This window comes from Solanum dulcamara, chromosome 1 (genome assembly GCF_947179165.1).
Source record: "Solanum dulcamara chromosome 1, daSolDulc1.2, whole genome shotgun sequence".
Taxonomy (NCBI): domain Eukaryota; kingdom Viridiplantae; phylum Streptophyta; class Magnoliopsida; order Solanales; family Solanaceae; genus Solanum; species Solanum dulcamara.
Window position 1 is genome coordinate 82,287,065 of NC_077237.1, and position 16,101 is coordinate 82,303,165.

At 33.0% G+C, this 16,101-nt stretch overlaps 1 protein-coding gene across 1 annotated transcript; it reads left to right on the plus strand.

Annotated features, from left to right (window-relative positions):
- The first annotated feature begins 2,369 nt into the window (after nucleotides 1-2,369).
- On the plus strand, nucleotides 2,370-7,568 carry LOC129889638 (uncharacterized). The gene is made up of 8 exons (XM_055965037.1): nucleotides 2,370-2,442; nucleotides 2,748-2,854; nucleotides 3,488-3,610; nucleotides 3,716-3,866; nucleotides 4,295-4,355; nucleotides 4,513-4,895; nucleotides 5,111-6,650; nucleotides 7,340-7,568. Exons 1-8 carry the CDS (start codon nucleotides 2,385-2,387, stop codon nucleotides 7,566-7,568), a joined length of 2,652 nt encoding a protein of 883 aa, XP_055821012.1. The 5' UTR covers nucleotides 2,370-2,384.
- The last annotated feature ends 8,533 nt before the right edge of the window (nucleotides 7,569-16,101 follow it).

Genomic DNA, 16,101 nt, shown 5'->3' on the forward strand with positions numbered 1-16,101 from the left:
TACACCCGATGCTCGTGGCACATAAACTTTGGAGGTGTACTCTAGATGATCACTTTTATAAGCTGAAGCTAATCTTAAAAGTTAATAATCAAAAACACATATATAGTATATGATGTTTGAGTTTCATACATAAATCACCAAATATATGAGTTTTCTACCTGAATTATTCATCAATTATTTATCAAAACATATCTCAACTATCAAGTGTGTCGATTTTCTATTAAAATATCACCATCGTACAAATAGAAAAAGAAAATAATGAATAATTAACCTGTGTTTTAATAAATAGTTAGCGATAGTCGAATGACAACTAAAAAGGGGAAAGAATGAGTCTCACTTTGGTAAATTCAAAGCTTCCCTCACTCTCTGCCACCATCATTATCGGATCATCATTTTTTATTTTTTCTTCTCTATTATCAATTTTGATTTCAGAGAATTCTCTAAACCAAAATCTTCTTAAATGATGGATGAGCTAATCATAATATTTGACTATGATTTGATGCATTTTCACGGTGGAATCAGAAATTTATATTGTCTACTGTTTTCGATCAGTAGCGAAATCAGAAATTTATAATAAAACGTCATATTTGAGAATTTCAACCTATGATTTGGAAAAACATTTGAACCTCCTTTATCCCTACATTAGGATTTTTTCCATGCGTCGAGGGGATTCAACAGTTTCTATAAAATCCAAAAAATGTTTTAATTAGCCCTTTTTGCATTTTATAATTTTTCGATGAAAGAAATTCAATTGAACAACTTTATTTGTACTTAACTCCGCCCCTTGCATAGTGTGGGAGGAATTAAAATGTTGCACGTACTAGCAAGTATTGAGGAACAGCTGATATTAAAATCAATCAAAGAAGAATGCAACTGGGAGGATCTCCCAAAGCGGCTTCAAGCCGCTCTAAATTCCAAAGAAGAATGGCATAAAAGGTTTGTTTTGTTTTGTTTTCATAAATAGTAGTGCATAGAGCATATGCAGACCTTACCCCTACCTTGTAGAATAAAGAGGTTGTTTCTGATAGATCTTTAGCTCGAGATGAAAAGGGAGCAACAGTAATTATTAATGTGGCATTTTAACATTAATAAAATATGCATTTTATGCATTGCCACAGTATACTGGATCGGTGTAAATTATGCCACAGTGGACTTGAATCTTTTTAAAGAAAGCGAGGAGGTATTCACGCCTCAGCCTGAATATATTATTTATTCATTTTTGTCATTTTATTTTTAACTGTAATTTATTATAACTTGTGGTATCTACACCAATAGTTACCATAGTAAGATAATAAAATAAACGATAAGGAAGAAACAAACAGGTAGTACAATAGATATAAGAATAAGCAAACGTAAATATGAAACTAAATACTCCTGGACGAAAAAGAAAAATGACCGGCAACCTACTAACCATCTACCCTATACTCGACTGTCACGCCCTCCATTCAAGTGTCATGTCCTCAGTAAGCTGAAGCTGCATCATGTCCAGATTAAGCAGTCAAATTCTTCAGTAAAACTAGAGACACAACCTATTGGTTTTTTTCCTCTTAATTTTTGGATGGAATCCAGCGAAGACAAAGGCATTTCAATACATAAGTCAGATATTTCTCCATCAAAATGGCGTAGTAGTATAAGAGTTTGCATTCCATCAAGAGAATTAATTGTGTAATTGGCCCTTTGATCTGCTCCAAGTTCTATTTCACACATATATCATTTGAACTTGGCATGGTATATTTTGCATTTACCAACTTGTTCCACAACTTTGAACCTAGTCAATAAGTGTACAAGGTTCCGGTTTTTAGTTATTTGGTGAGCTCACACTACTACAAGCACTATATAAGTAACCTTTTATGTGATTGTGATTTATGTTATTGCACTTGTGTCGGATCCTCCAAAAATGCATTGCTAATGTAATATTTCATCATGAATCTTTTCTTTGCTCTTGATTATTCATTCTACCATTAAAGATTTACCAGTTAACGTACGTGTGGTTCTATTTTCCACTAACTATTGTTTATGCAGGATAATTGAACATTGCATAAAAAAGAGACTCCAGTGGAACACTTGTTTTGCTAGTAAAGTTTGCAAAGAAGGTGAATACTATGAAGAAATGTTGCGTTATCTACGAAGGAATTTAGCGGTGTGTATTGCTTGAAAATCATTTCTCATATTTAGCAATACAAAATGTTTTTATCTGCAAGCAGCATAATCAACTAATATATGCTTTTTTTTGCTCAAGATTTTTATGTTAATCAATAATTCTGTGAGACTTGTACCTTCGAATTGATGTCTTACAAGTTACAAAATTCAGTTAATAACTTAATATGTTCAATTTGTGTCTGCAGCTCTTCCCATATCACCTAGCGGATTATTTTTGTCGTGTCATGAGGATGTCTCCTTTCAGATACTACTGCGACATGTTATTTGAGGTCATGAAAAATGGTAATAACCTATATTTGTCCGTTAAGAATGTCCATGCTTTTCCTTTTATTGAAAGAGAAAAGTCTTAGCACAGATAATTCTGATTCTGTATTGCTTGAGTGGATTATGTTTCTAATGTTCTTCACTTAAAATTTAAAGTTCGTTTCACTTAAAAAATAAATCTATACATTTTCCAAATTGTCCAAATGGCAAAGTTCTCCGTGCTTGATCACTGTTTCAGCGTCATAATTGTATGGATTGCTACATGTCCTCATTTCTTTCTATATCTCGCATAGCTTATCGACTCTCTACTATAATGAATGCAGAGCAACCTTATGACAGCATCCCGAATTTTAGTGCTGCTGATGCCTTACGGCTCACTGGAGTTGGAAGAAATGAATTTATCGACATCATGAATAAGTGCAAGTCTAAGGTATTGTCCGGGAAAAGTTATGCTAACTGCTAAGCTGTTCATCTACATATTGTGATAGATAGCAGATAATAGTTTGTGGCTATATTATCCATGTTGTACGACTCTTTGACGAAGGGATCAATTTCACTTACAGTTGGAATTGAAAATTTGATTGCACGTATATTGTTTGTCCAAAAATTTGTTTGACTTACTTTCCTTTTTTATCCGTTACAAAAAGAATGTCTCTTTCCTTTTTTGGCAATTCTTATGTTTAAGGCCATAAGATTAAAGAACATTTTGGTACATTCTACGTATCTTTAGATTAATACCACAATATTCAAAAGTTCTTCTTTACTTTTTAAAACTCGCATCAATTAAAAACCAAACAGACAAATTAAAATGGAAGAAGTATACACTTTTTGTCTAGAGAATCATCAAGCGAGTATAATGTTCTAGTTGAATATCATGCTATTGATGTTCCTTTAGTTTCGAAAGTGCTCCATATCTTTGTCTCTTTATTCAAAGTAGTTTGTATCCAACTTGGAGGTCTATTCACAATCCGATCAGCATGCTAAGCTCGATTGCTCATGTAGAGACGAGTGAATTCTTTTGTTGTTTGTCTAACTTAATTTTCATAATTTTGGAGCTTGGCAGAAAATTATGTGGAAACTGAACAAATCAATAGCGAAAGAACTGTTGCCCACGCAGCCAGTGGACTTTGTTATTGAGCCATGGTGGGCAGTTTGTCTAGTCAACTTTACTATGGAAGAATTTAAGGCAAGTTGACATAGACATTCAATTTCTCCATAAAACGTAACATTTCGCTTCCTTTGTGATTGACATGTGAGGCTTATCTCCTGCTCTTTGTTCTCCTTCTCGCAGAAGTTGACAGAAGAAGAAATGGCAACAATAGATAAAATCTGTGAGGAAGCAAATTCTTTCATTCTTTTTGATCCTGAAATTATAAAAGGCCTACATCGACATGGACTAGTGTATTTTGACGTTCCTGTCTATGCTGATGATCGTTTTAAAGGTAATTCATATAATTCGGATTTGGTTTAGAAGTTTTTTTGTTACTTGTTTCATCTTTTACCTTTTAAAACAGCTTTAATTATCAAGTTTTTCTTATCTTGAGTAGTCATTCTTGGCTTAACGATGTTCATTCTCATTTCAATGAAAACTGGTAATCATATTTGACCGTCATCTAGTAGTTATACTTGGAACATAATGGATATTAGTCTTCATTCTTACACTCTATCCATGTCTTCATTTTCAAAATAACTAGCTAAAGTAAAAGAAGTTGGTAGCGTGTAGCTCATTTAGTATTATTGTTCATGATAGATTTAAAAAAATTGACTTGACTTTACATATATGAAAAAGATTTCTGGCCTTACTTGCACACTTCTGCTTTCTGATGAATCCTTTTATTTGAGACATTAAGGTGTTGTTAGTCTATTACAGTTTCCAGGCTTGAAGGGTTCGTTTCAAACCGAGAGCAGTCTTATGAAGATCCCATTGAGGAGTAAGGCGTTTCTCTTAAACAAAGGAATTCTCATATTATACTTCCCTATTATATAGATTGTGGTCAATAGTGGGAGCTTAGTGCACCGGACTGACCTTTATATATATATATATTATCGATTGTGGTCAAGAAATAATAAGTAAACCTCCTTATCCAGGTTGCTGTACGCTGTTTTTGTGGTTTCAAGTGAGAATTCAACTGTTGCTGAGTTATCAACAACATTACAAGCTGATCTTTCTCAATTGCAAGCAGCTGCTTCTTTTGCTTGCCGATTAGGATGGGCTATCAAACTAATCGATCCATCTTCTATTCTGCAAGATTCTAATGTCCTGGGGTTACCCAAAAGTATCCTCAGCGACGAGGAAGATAGTTCAAATGCTAGCTTGGGCTTTGCAAATGCATCCACTGATGGCATTGCTTTTCAGCAAGGAGAAATTCCATGGGCAGAAAATAATATCTCCGGGACTGGTTATGGTCGAATTGCTTTCCTTGTTGACGCTAATATTACTTCGTATCTTATGATGGGATCGGTATCACCAGGTTTAGCTTCTTCTCCTAGCTTTTTCAAGTCCATCACAGAGAATCTTAAAAAGTTCACTTATGTAATTTGAGATTTAGAGAATATCTTTCTGATGTAGCTCAATTCATTGTAATATATTCGAACGTTATATGGTTACCGTATATCCCCTTCAACTGTTATGATATTATGTGATCCTTTCTCAATAGTGCTTTGAAGCATCCCCTTTCTTCTTCAGGTCTAAAATCTCACGCGGTGACTTTATATGAAGCTGGAAAACTAGGTCACGCTAGCATTACAGATCTTTGTAATGATTTGAGCACACTAGAGGGGGCAATATTTGAAGGCGAACTGCAGGAGTTTGCAAATCATGCATTTAGCCTTCGGCATGTCCTGGAATGTCTAACATCAGGAGGGGTTCCATCTGAAGAAGTCGAAAAGACCACTATTGTTTCTGGTAGAAGTGATGATGCTACTTCCTTGATGGACATTTCTTCTACTGAAAACTCAGGAGATTCTGCTACAAATGAGTTTGAGATACATGATGAGAATTCGGTACATTCTGGAACACCAAAAGAATGTACTGATGAGAGAAAACATCTATATGGTAATTCTGCTAGTGACAGTATATATGCTAAGACTGATGAGAAGTCGGTATGTACTGAAGATTTAAACATCGCGAAAGGTTTAAAGAAACAGAAGAATTACCGTGTGGATATACTCCGATGTGAAAGCTTGGCTGCTCTATCACCGGCTACTTTAGATCGTCTATATCAGCGTGACTATGATATTGTCATATCCATGGCTCCCATTCCTCCTTCAGTTTCGCCAGGAGCCAAAGGCCCTGCTCATTTTGGACCGCCCTCACCCTCGTCTATGACACCTTGGATGAAGTTGGTGCTATATTCTGCTATGGCTAGTGGACCTATATCTGTTGTTCTGATGAAAGGTCAATGTTTAAGAATGCTTCCTGCACCATTAGCTGGTTGTGAGAAAGCACTTGTATGGTCATGGGATGGATCTTCTATTGCAGTTTCAGGGAAGAAATCGGAAGGGAACTTAGTGAAAGGTAGTATACTTTTACATTGTGTAAATTCACTTCTCAATCATTCAGCTGTTCTTGTCCAGCCACTCAGCAGACATGATCTTGATGAGGCTGGAAGAGTTGTTACTTTGGATGTCCCCTTACCCTTGAAAAACTCTGACGGTTCAACAGCTCGGATAGGGGAGGAATTAGGATTGTCCAACAAAGAGATGTTCAATTTGAACTCATTACTAGCTGGTTTAGGAAACAAAATGAGCTTTTGGACTGTTGGTTATATTCGTCTATTAAGACTTCACAAAGGTAGACTCTTGGAAAACCTTGCACCTGATGATCATGAGATGTATGAATGGGTTCCACTAAGCGTAGAATTCGGTATCCCACTGTTTAGTCCAAAATTGTGCAATAATATATGCAAGAGAGTAATCTCATCGCAGCTACTCCAAACGGACTTATTCACGGAGCATCATAACGAAATGCAAGACTTAAGAAGGAGACTACGAGACGTTTGTACTGAGTATCAAGCCAATGGTCCAACCGCGAAACTCCTTTACCAAAAAGAACAATCTAAAGATGCATCCCGGCAGCTTATAACCTATGCGAGTAGAAGGTGGAACCCCCGCGTTAATCCTTCTTCTCCCATTTCTGGTCCTACTAGCAAAAGCCAGAGGCTGAAACTTGCTAATAGACAACGATGTCGTACAGAAGTTCTGAGTTTTGATGGCAACATTCTGAGGTGTGTCTTTGATCAAACTCTTTCACATTTTAACGGATTAATCATTTTGTGCTTATAATACATAAAAAGACACTCAAACTTGGCCTTACCTAGCAAATAACCACTCCAACTTTGAAAGTGCACATCTAGACACCTCAACTTGGTTTCAACTGACAACTTAACACTCCAACGTGGACACCCGATACTGACGTGATACATAAATTTTGTAAGTGTCTAAATGGTCATATTGTAAGTTGGAGTGTTCAACTGACACATTAGAGATGAGTTGAGGTGTCTAGATGTGCATACTCAAAGTTGGACTAACACGGCATTAATTAGCGTGTTCTTTAACAATATCAGATGGATAAAATTTGTAAAAGATTGTCAGTGATGGTCCTCTGGTAATACCGCTAATTCATATACAAGTGTTTGTTTCTTGCTGTTAATTGGAATAAGGAATTCTTACTGAATTCTCTGTTTTGCTGTTTGACGGATAACTCTATTTGAAATTGCTTTTGATGATGCTCATTAAGTAATATAATGAGTGATTATACCAGAACTACCAACGTGATCAGATAATGTGACGGAGTTGCAATAATTTAAGGATCGATATATATACACACTACATTGTTCATTGATTGAAATTGTGTATACTATAGTTTCTGTTTTCTAACTTAATTTATATCATGCTTTCTAAAATGAACTTGCAGATCATATGCCCTGCCTTCTATTTACGAGGCTGCGGAATCGCCTTCAAAAACTACTAAAGTTGATCACGATGATACTGACAGTAAAGAACTGATTCACCCTGGTGCAAATCTTCTATATGATGGATCTGAACTACGCCCTTTCGAGATAGGTGCTTGCCTGCAGGCTCGTCAACCTGTTTATTTAATCGCTGAGGCCGCTGCAGCATCTGCATTTTCCCCAGTTAAATAGGATATTTCCTAGATGCATTATGAAACTGGAAAGTTTTTTTTTTTAAAAAAAAAAACAATGCTAATTGTTGCTGGTTCGTCGACTATAGAGTCCTTTTATTGTGTTGCTCACAACTTGGGAAGATTTGAGGTAAATAAAGGAATTTTTCACGCTCCGTTCTTCTAATTCATGTGCAATTTTTTCTATATTGAAGCTTAAAAGTGTTCATCAAAGTGAATTTCAGATTTGGTTTTAGTTTCCCTTTGAAGTGCATCAAACAATAGGATATTACTCACATCACACTGTGCGAAGTGCCCTCGTTGACAGTGGCGGGGCTAGGATTTTCATTTAGGAAATTTAAATTATGGGCCTATTTGGAAAGTCATTTTGGTAATTGGATTTGGTGTAATTGTGTGTAATTACACTGTGTGCCATGTTTGGTTGGTCATGTCATTATATGATCAACAGGTAATTGGGTGTAATTGACAGGGGATAATTACATTATTCAAATCTCAATGGGAGGCTGTGAATTGGTGTAATACTTTTAAATTTTTTCCTTTTATTTCTATTTTGTATTTTTTTGTTTTAATTTATTTTTATTACTATTTTAAATTGTTATTTATTTATTATTCTAATATTTTCTAAAAATATATACGTTTTATTTTTTTATTTATATTTCATTTCGTTCTCATTCGCAACCTTTACTTCATGTGATTCCATGCAATTTTTCGTATTACCTTTTTTTTTAATTTTATGTTTATTTTTTCATCAGCATAATTTTGTTAGTGTTCTAATTTTTAAATTAAAGTAGAAGTCATTGTTGAATAAAGTTATAGACGTACGTTTTTCTTTTCTCTTAAATCATATTTATGTACGTTATGTTGAAATTTGACATAAGAGTAGTATTATGTTAACAAATTTATATTGAATTTAGAACTTATGTTATTTTTTCAGTTTCATTTATTTTAATAGTATTGATTTGATATTTCACATTACAAATCATTTATTTTTTAGTTAGATTTGATAGATTATCTTTTTGTCAAATGTTTTAATAATTTTATGACTTATAGTTATAATATTAATATTTTTGTCAAACATGCATTTCATGATGCTCAAAGAAATCTTTTAAATAAAATTATACTAATTTAAAAAATATAAATTAATTATTTTTTATAATATTAGTAAGAATTAATTAATATATTTTCAAAAAATAATATATCTTAAATATTTAATTTAATGTTATTTTTTAAAACCCCTTATTTGTCTAATATGAATTTTAAGTTTAGATAGTTAACTTTTATTTTTAAAATTTAATATAACCTTGTAATTACACTTGTGCAACCAAACAGTACACTTATAATTATATTGTGGCAAACAAACAAGTCAGTGTAATTAGTAGGTTGTGTAATTACTAGGCTGGTAATTACTACCCTTGTAATTACACTAATTTCAATTACAAGATGCTTTTCCAAACAGATCCTATAAGAAAAGTTGAACATATGCAGAAATTAAGAGAATTCAACATCTACTATATTTACGTTAAAAAAATTGTTCATACATATCTATGATGTAATTTCCGATCAAAGAAATGAGCTCCCTTGCGTGCCTCCTAGCCCGTCTCACAAGTCCGGTAGAACTCATGATTTTCAACTCGAACGTTGTATATATGTTTGTGTGAAAAATAAGTAAAAATTAGAATTAGATGTATATTTCTGAACACTCTCTCTCTTAACTCAAAATTCATGTTAAATCATTAATCTCACTTTTTTATAGAATTTGGTTGATGTTCTACCATCGTAGTTATAATTGAAGTTATGGATTCGGTATAGCACAATAGCTATAGCCAACCCCTTTATTTGTGTTACTCAAGAAAGAGAACACAAGAATGACTACCTCAATCACAAAAGACGGGAAGAAAAGAATTTTCTCCGGCCTTATTTATTAAGTTAGGGACTAGAATAGAAATTCGCTTAATATGTGTAAATTATGATTAAAAATTCATAAACTTAAAATCGTAGTTCTCTAACCTGATGAAACCTTATAAGTGAAGGAAAAGCAAATACAGGTCAACCCAAAAAAGTTGGGTGAAGCTTCCTTAGCGTGTTTCGTGTGAGAAATGAAAAATGTTATGAACTTGAAATAGAAGAAAACAAGTTTCTTAAAAGTATTGAGTTTTTAGATATTGAAAATTATACAAATAGTAGTAAAAAATTAGAAAATGGATGTTTTATTTACTTATTCAATTTTAAAAATCAAAGAGAGTTCTATAATATTTTTGTTCTTCCTACCCTTAGTATAAAATAACTAAATAAAATAGTAAAAACAGTCAAATTTAGAATTTCAAAATATTACTAATAAAGTTAGTTAATTAGTAAAATGCATCCCTAATAAAAACTTTCTTATGCCAAGTAATTCTTAAAAGATATATGAGATCCAATATGAACATGTAATCGAGATCTTGTAGTTTTATATAATATTCTGCCACAAACAAGCAATATTTGTAGTGCAATATAATAGAGGTGTCCGAAAATCAATTTAATTAAAAAATCGAATCGAACAAATATTATTGAATTATTATTGTTGAATTATTAAGTTAATGATTTTTAAATAGGTTGTAGTTAAATATTTTTATTGGTCTATCGATTTAATTTTTTATTTTAAAATTTTGGCTAATAATTAAATCGATAATCCAATCGGACTACTAAAATTATATTTTTATCTCTAATTATAATAGTCTTCATATGTTAAATACAAACCCAATTTTCTTTTGCATTTTATAGTTGTTGCCTTGGTGCTGCTATTTACTTTTTGTGGCCGTTAACTTTGTGAGGTTCTAGATCAGTGTAAATTGAGATCTGACCTTATTTTCCTTTTCAAGAGGTTGTTAAAATGCTAATGAATACTTTATTAATTTAGTATACTTACAAATTAAAAATCAATAATATAATTGATAATAAAAAAATTCAAACCGAATGAATCGATAAACATATCTACAATAAAATAAAAGGAAAAAACAAATGGAAATAACACACATTGGATCCCACACCGTGTAAGATGTTGTTAACCAAACTTAGTAATATGTTGAATCGTACACTTCAAAGGTTGCTAAATTCAACATTCAATATTGAATTTTTGTACATTGAATTTGTCTTAATCCGCGTTTTTCTTAAAACTCATGGAAGCACGTCTATACATTTTGATATTCTAACTAATACAATTTTAACTATTAAATAAAAATAAAATTAAATGGAGAGGTAAAAATATTGATTATTATTCTCTCCGTTCCATATTATCTGTCAATATTTGGTTGGTCAAACATTTTAGAAAATAAATTTATATAAATATTTTTAAAATAATATTTTTTACTTACATAAAAATAATTAATCTTTTTAATTAGTCATACAACAACAATAACAACAACATACTAATGAAATCTCACTAAGTGATGTCTGGAGAGGGTAGAGTGCATTCAAACCTTACTACAACCTCAAAGAAATAGAAGGTTGTTTGTGAAAGACTCTCGACTCGCCTCAATCGCAATATAAATTTAAATTAATTGGTCCACTTAATTTTGAGCAGGGAATTATTTTAAAAATAAAAAAGAACTCTGAGCGACTGTTTTCAAGAAAGACAAAATTTTGTAGGTTTCGAGAGAGCTGTTGAGACGTTTGCCTACTTATCTTATTCATGAGATTTTCAGAACGTTATGATACTAACAATATTTTCACCATCAAATTGTTGCAGTGATAGGGTTAATCGTAAATTTTCCATTCAAATCTAAAATATAAAAAAATCTTCATAGAGAACATTTTCTCCTCGACTTACATATTAAGTTCGGATTAGTCTGATTTTAATACGGATTTTAGATATCGAATAAAAAATCAAAATAATAAAAAAATTATCGAATTTAAAATATAATTAGGATACTTCTATTTCAATTCGTTTGTCTTACTTTTTTTTAATCCGTTTTAAAAACATATCTATTTTTTTACAACTCTTTCACTTTTAACTTTTCACATAACATATTTACGCTTTATTTCATTTTTTAAAAAAGAAAATGATCAATTCACTAGCTCCCTAAGTAGACAATTTTATTTTTATTTTTTTGAAAAAAAGAAAGACAGCAAGAAAGTGAAAAAATTAGGCAAAAAAGAAAAATGTATACCAATACATATTTTGAAAAAAGAAAAATATATATTGAAGGTAATCTCAGAGAATGAAGAAGAAGTAATGAAGATGAAAGCTAAGCTAACTCTCATTGATTCAACTAAAATAACTTATGATTACAATGAATAGATGTGCTATTTATAGCCTACACTCTTAGTTAGTTACTAACAAACTAATTTCCTGAAAGTTGTTACAACTAACTTTGTGTGAAAGACTAATTTATCCTTAACTACATTTTAACAACTTAATTACCTTCAACCATACCTTCATATCACAATACTCCCCTTCAAACTAGGTGGTGCAAAAATATTCAAAATTCCTAGTTTGGACAGAAGATATTCATGTTGTGACTTTGTTAACCCTTTTGTTAAAATGTCAGTTGGTTGTTTTGCAGTAGGAAGGTAGTTTACTTTGATTAAACCTTATTGTAGTCTTTCCCTTATGAAGTGACAATCCATTTCTATGTGTTTAGCCCTCTCGGTATACTGGATTTGCTGCAATCTGGATGAAAGCCTTGCTATCACAATAAACCTGAACTGATACTTGTACTTCAATATCCACTTCTTTTAGCATTTCTAGCAGCCATACCAATTCAGATACAGTAGAGGCAAGACTCATATATTCAACCTTTGCTGAACTCCTTGAAACAGTGGTCTGTTTCTTTTCTTTTCAAGACACCATAGAACCTCCAACCTTTATCATGTATCCTGTTACAGATCTTTTTGTAAGTAGGCAGGAAACCCAGTCAGCATCACAAAAGGCAGTAACCTCTTTATCTGAAGAGCTTGATAGTAATAACTCTTGTCTAGTTTGTCTTTTCAAGTATCTAACTACTCTCAATTCAGCATCCAAATGAGACTTCTTAGGTTGTTGTAAGAACTGACTCAATGTTTGAGTACTAAAGGAGATATCTGGTCTTGTCATGTTAAGATACAATAACTTCTCTATCAACCTTTGATATATTGTCTGATCTATCAGTGGGTTATCTGTGATGTCTTTTGTTTTGTTCAGATGTTCATCATACTATTTAGATGTCAATTTGACATTAGTGTCAATTGGAGTTCCTGCAGGCTTAGCTTCTCCCATTCCAACTTCAGCTATGAGTTTCAAAGCATACTTCTTTTAATGCATTAATATGTCATCTGCTGATCTAATAAACTCAATTCCTAAAAAGTACTTTAAGTCACTTAAGTCTTTCATTTTAAATAATTGTTGTAGAGCTTTCTTTGTCTCTTCTATCAGCTTCAAGCTGTCGCCAGTCACCAGCATGTCATCTACATATACAAGTACAATAATGATGCTTTTATCTGATTTGTTGATGACTAGAGAGTAATTATATTGGCTTTGTCTAAACTTGAGTTTGATGAGGGCTTCAGTGATCTTATGGTTCCATTGCCTTGGTGCCTTTTTAAGTCCATATAAAGACTTTGTCAAATAGCCTATCAAGGATTACAGAAGACACAAGAGCCCATCTTTGATGCCACAATTCTATATCTTGTTCTTGAGTATCGGAGTGAACTTTATCAACAACTAGTGAAACCTTTTTTCAGTATTATCAACCTTTTGAAGTAGTCTACTCCACAAATACAAGCCTTCTTCTTCTTTACCAACTTTTTTTACCTTTCCATTGAAGAGCTCTTGAAACACACAAAAATCAGGGAAGAAGGAGATCGAGCAGCCTAGTTCCTTTGTGATTTTACTCACAGACATTAGATCGTGTTTAAACTCAGGTAAGTAGAATACATTTGTAATAACACTTCCTGGTGATAAACTACAAGAACCAATATGAATAACCTAAGTGATATCACTATTTGGTAAGTCTACATCCTAAATAATATTCAGTTTTGTGATTAAGCCTTTATTCGGCATATCCAGTCTAGACACCATGTGATTTGTTGCACCAGTATCTATAATCAAAATCACACTATTTTCAAATACAAGTAAAGTTTTACCTGCAGTGTTTGCAGAAGTGGTAGACTTTATCTTCTGATTAAGCATTCGCACTGTGTTTTTATATTGTTCCTTTGAAAAGGTGCACCCCTGAAGCAAATGTTTCACTTCATTCTCCACTTATCTGTTATTAGAAGATCCAATTGCCTCAACTGATACTGTAGTACTTTGAGTATCAAGTTGTTCTTTATCTTTTCACTTATGCATAGGAACACTCGTATTTATTCTATAACAAAAATTGATTTGATCAGATCGACTGTTAGCAGGAGATCGAACTAGTGTCATTTGTAGCAAAGTTTGAATTGGCATTGGAAACTTTTCTTTTGGACTTAAATTCAGGTGGATAGCCTATTATCTTGTAGCAGAATTTCTAGTTGTGGCCTTTACACTTATAGAAATCACACACCATTAGAAAATTCTTCTTGAACTTCTGAGATACTCCAGAACTATTACCTATCTTTGAATACATAGCACTAGATTTTATACCTGTTAAGTTTAACCCTATGTTGATGCTCACAACATTCAGCTTCAAACTACTAATGCTGGTAACAATTGACTTCTGAATTTCATCTCCTACAATTAATACATAAGCCTGATTGATAGTAAGTAGTGTATTCATCATTAAAATTTGATTTTTTGGCTGTTGATAAGACTTATTTTATCCCACTAGGAACTGATACAACTTCTATCTATTCGTATGAGCTACAAGCCTCTAGATTTATCACAATTACAACAAGGAGCTAGCACTAATATTTCAAACTCATCCCATGAAGTCTTGAGCCTAGTATAGTGTGCAAAGAAGTTGTGCCTTATTCTAGATAAGCAATTTCTTTGTGTAAACTATATGTTCTAGATCCATCCACTCGATCAAATCTATCTTTCAAATCATTCCATACATTTAAAGCAGTAGATGCAAAAGCAATTTCACTTACTAGATTTTTTAATACTGAATTCATTAACCATGACAGTACAATAACATTAACTCTTTTCCATTGTCCCCATAATTCTTTACTATACAGCTCTTTTCTACATGATCCATCAACTAGACCTAGATTAGTTCTTCCTAACAAAGCAAGCCTAATAGATCGATTCCATAATGTATAATTTTCAATTCCAAGCAACTGAAATGAGATGATACTTATTTCGCTTATATCTGTAGGGCTAAGAAAAAGAGGATTATTGTAGTCAATACCTTGACCTGCTGCCATAGAATTACCATTTAAGGAAGGTGAACTAGTGTTGTTACCATTGCTAGGTGTCTCTCCTGCTTCATTTCCAATAGTCATTGTTAAATCTCACAAACTTGTATTGCGGAAGCAAATCAAATAATTTTCTTGATCCTCTGCTATTGAATCAATAACTTCACAATCGTAGTTATGATAGAACTCTCATTGATTCAACTAAAACAACTTATGATTACAATGAATAGAGGTGCTATTTATAGCCTACACTAACAAACTAACTTCCTGAAAGTTGTTACAACTAACTTTGTGTGAAAGACTAATCTACCCTTAATGTCATGATCCAACCCCATAGGCCGTGACTAGTGTCCGAGCTAGGCACTCGTATACATATCTATTAGACTTCGTCAAACTGAAACCAAACACAATATGGAGGCTTTGTGAAAACAGAACGTCATCTCAAGCATTACATACATGTATCAGGGTAACTTGTTTCTTGAGGAGTCACAATCAATAAAAACATCATCATACACGAACCGATAAGGCTATCACTACAAATGAGAACGTCCCAAAATATAAGTCATATAGACACAACCGAACACATATACACACCACCCACATATATGTCTACAGATCTCTAAGAGTATCAATAGTATCATATGGCGGGACAGAGCTTTACCTACCCCTGAATAAACATATATACACATCAAAAAGAGTCTGTATCAAAAGTCTAGACTTCGGGACAAAGGATTACTCCAAGACAACTGAATAGAAATCCTAGGCTGGCAAATCACCAAAGCGAGTGTTTGTACCTGCGGGCATGAAATGCAGCCCCCTCCTCCCAAAGAAAAAGGGTCAGTACGAGATACGTACTGGATATATAAAGTATGAAATACAATAAGAAGGATCATAACTGAAGTAGAGATTCCAGGAGACAAGTATGATAATCAAGAACTCACTATACATATGCCTTACGAAATAAATCATGCATATCATTATCATATACCGTACCCGATCGGTTATGGGACTCAGTGTCATAATCATATCATCATATATATATATACTATACCATACCCGACCCTCTAATAAGGGACTCGGTGAATAAAGTCGTGTACACGTATACCGCACTCGGTCCATCATGGGACTCGATGGATAATGTAGTAAAATATGCGTGATAACATACCCGGCCTGGAACTCGGTAAAAGATGTAATAACAGTATGCACGAGTAGAGTAGTAAGTAACTATATGCATTTAG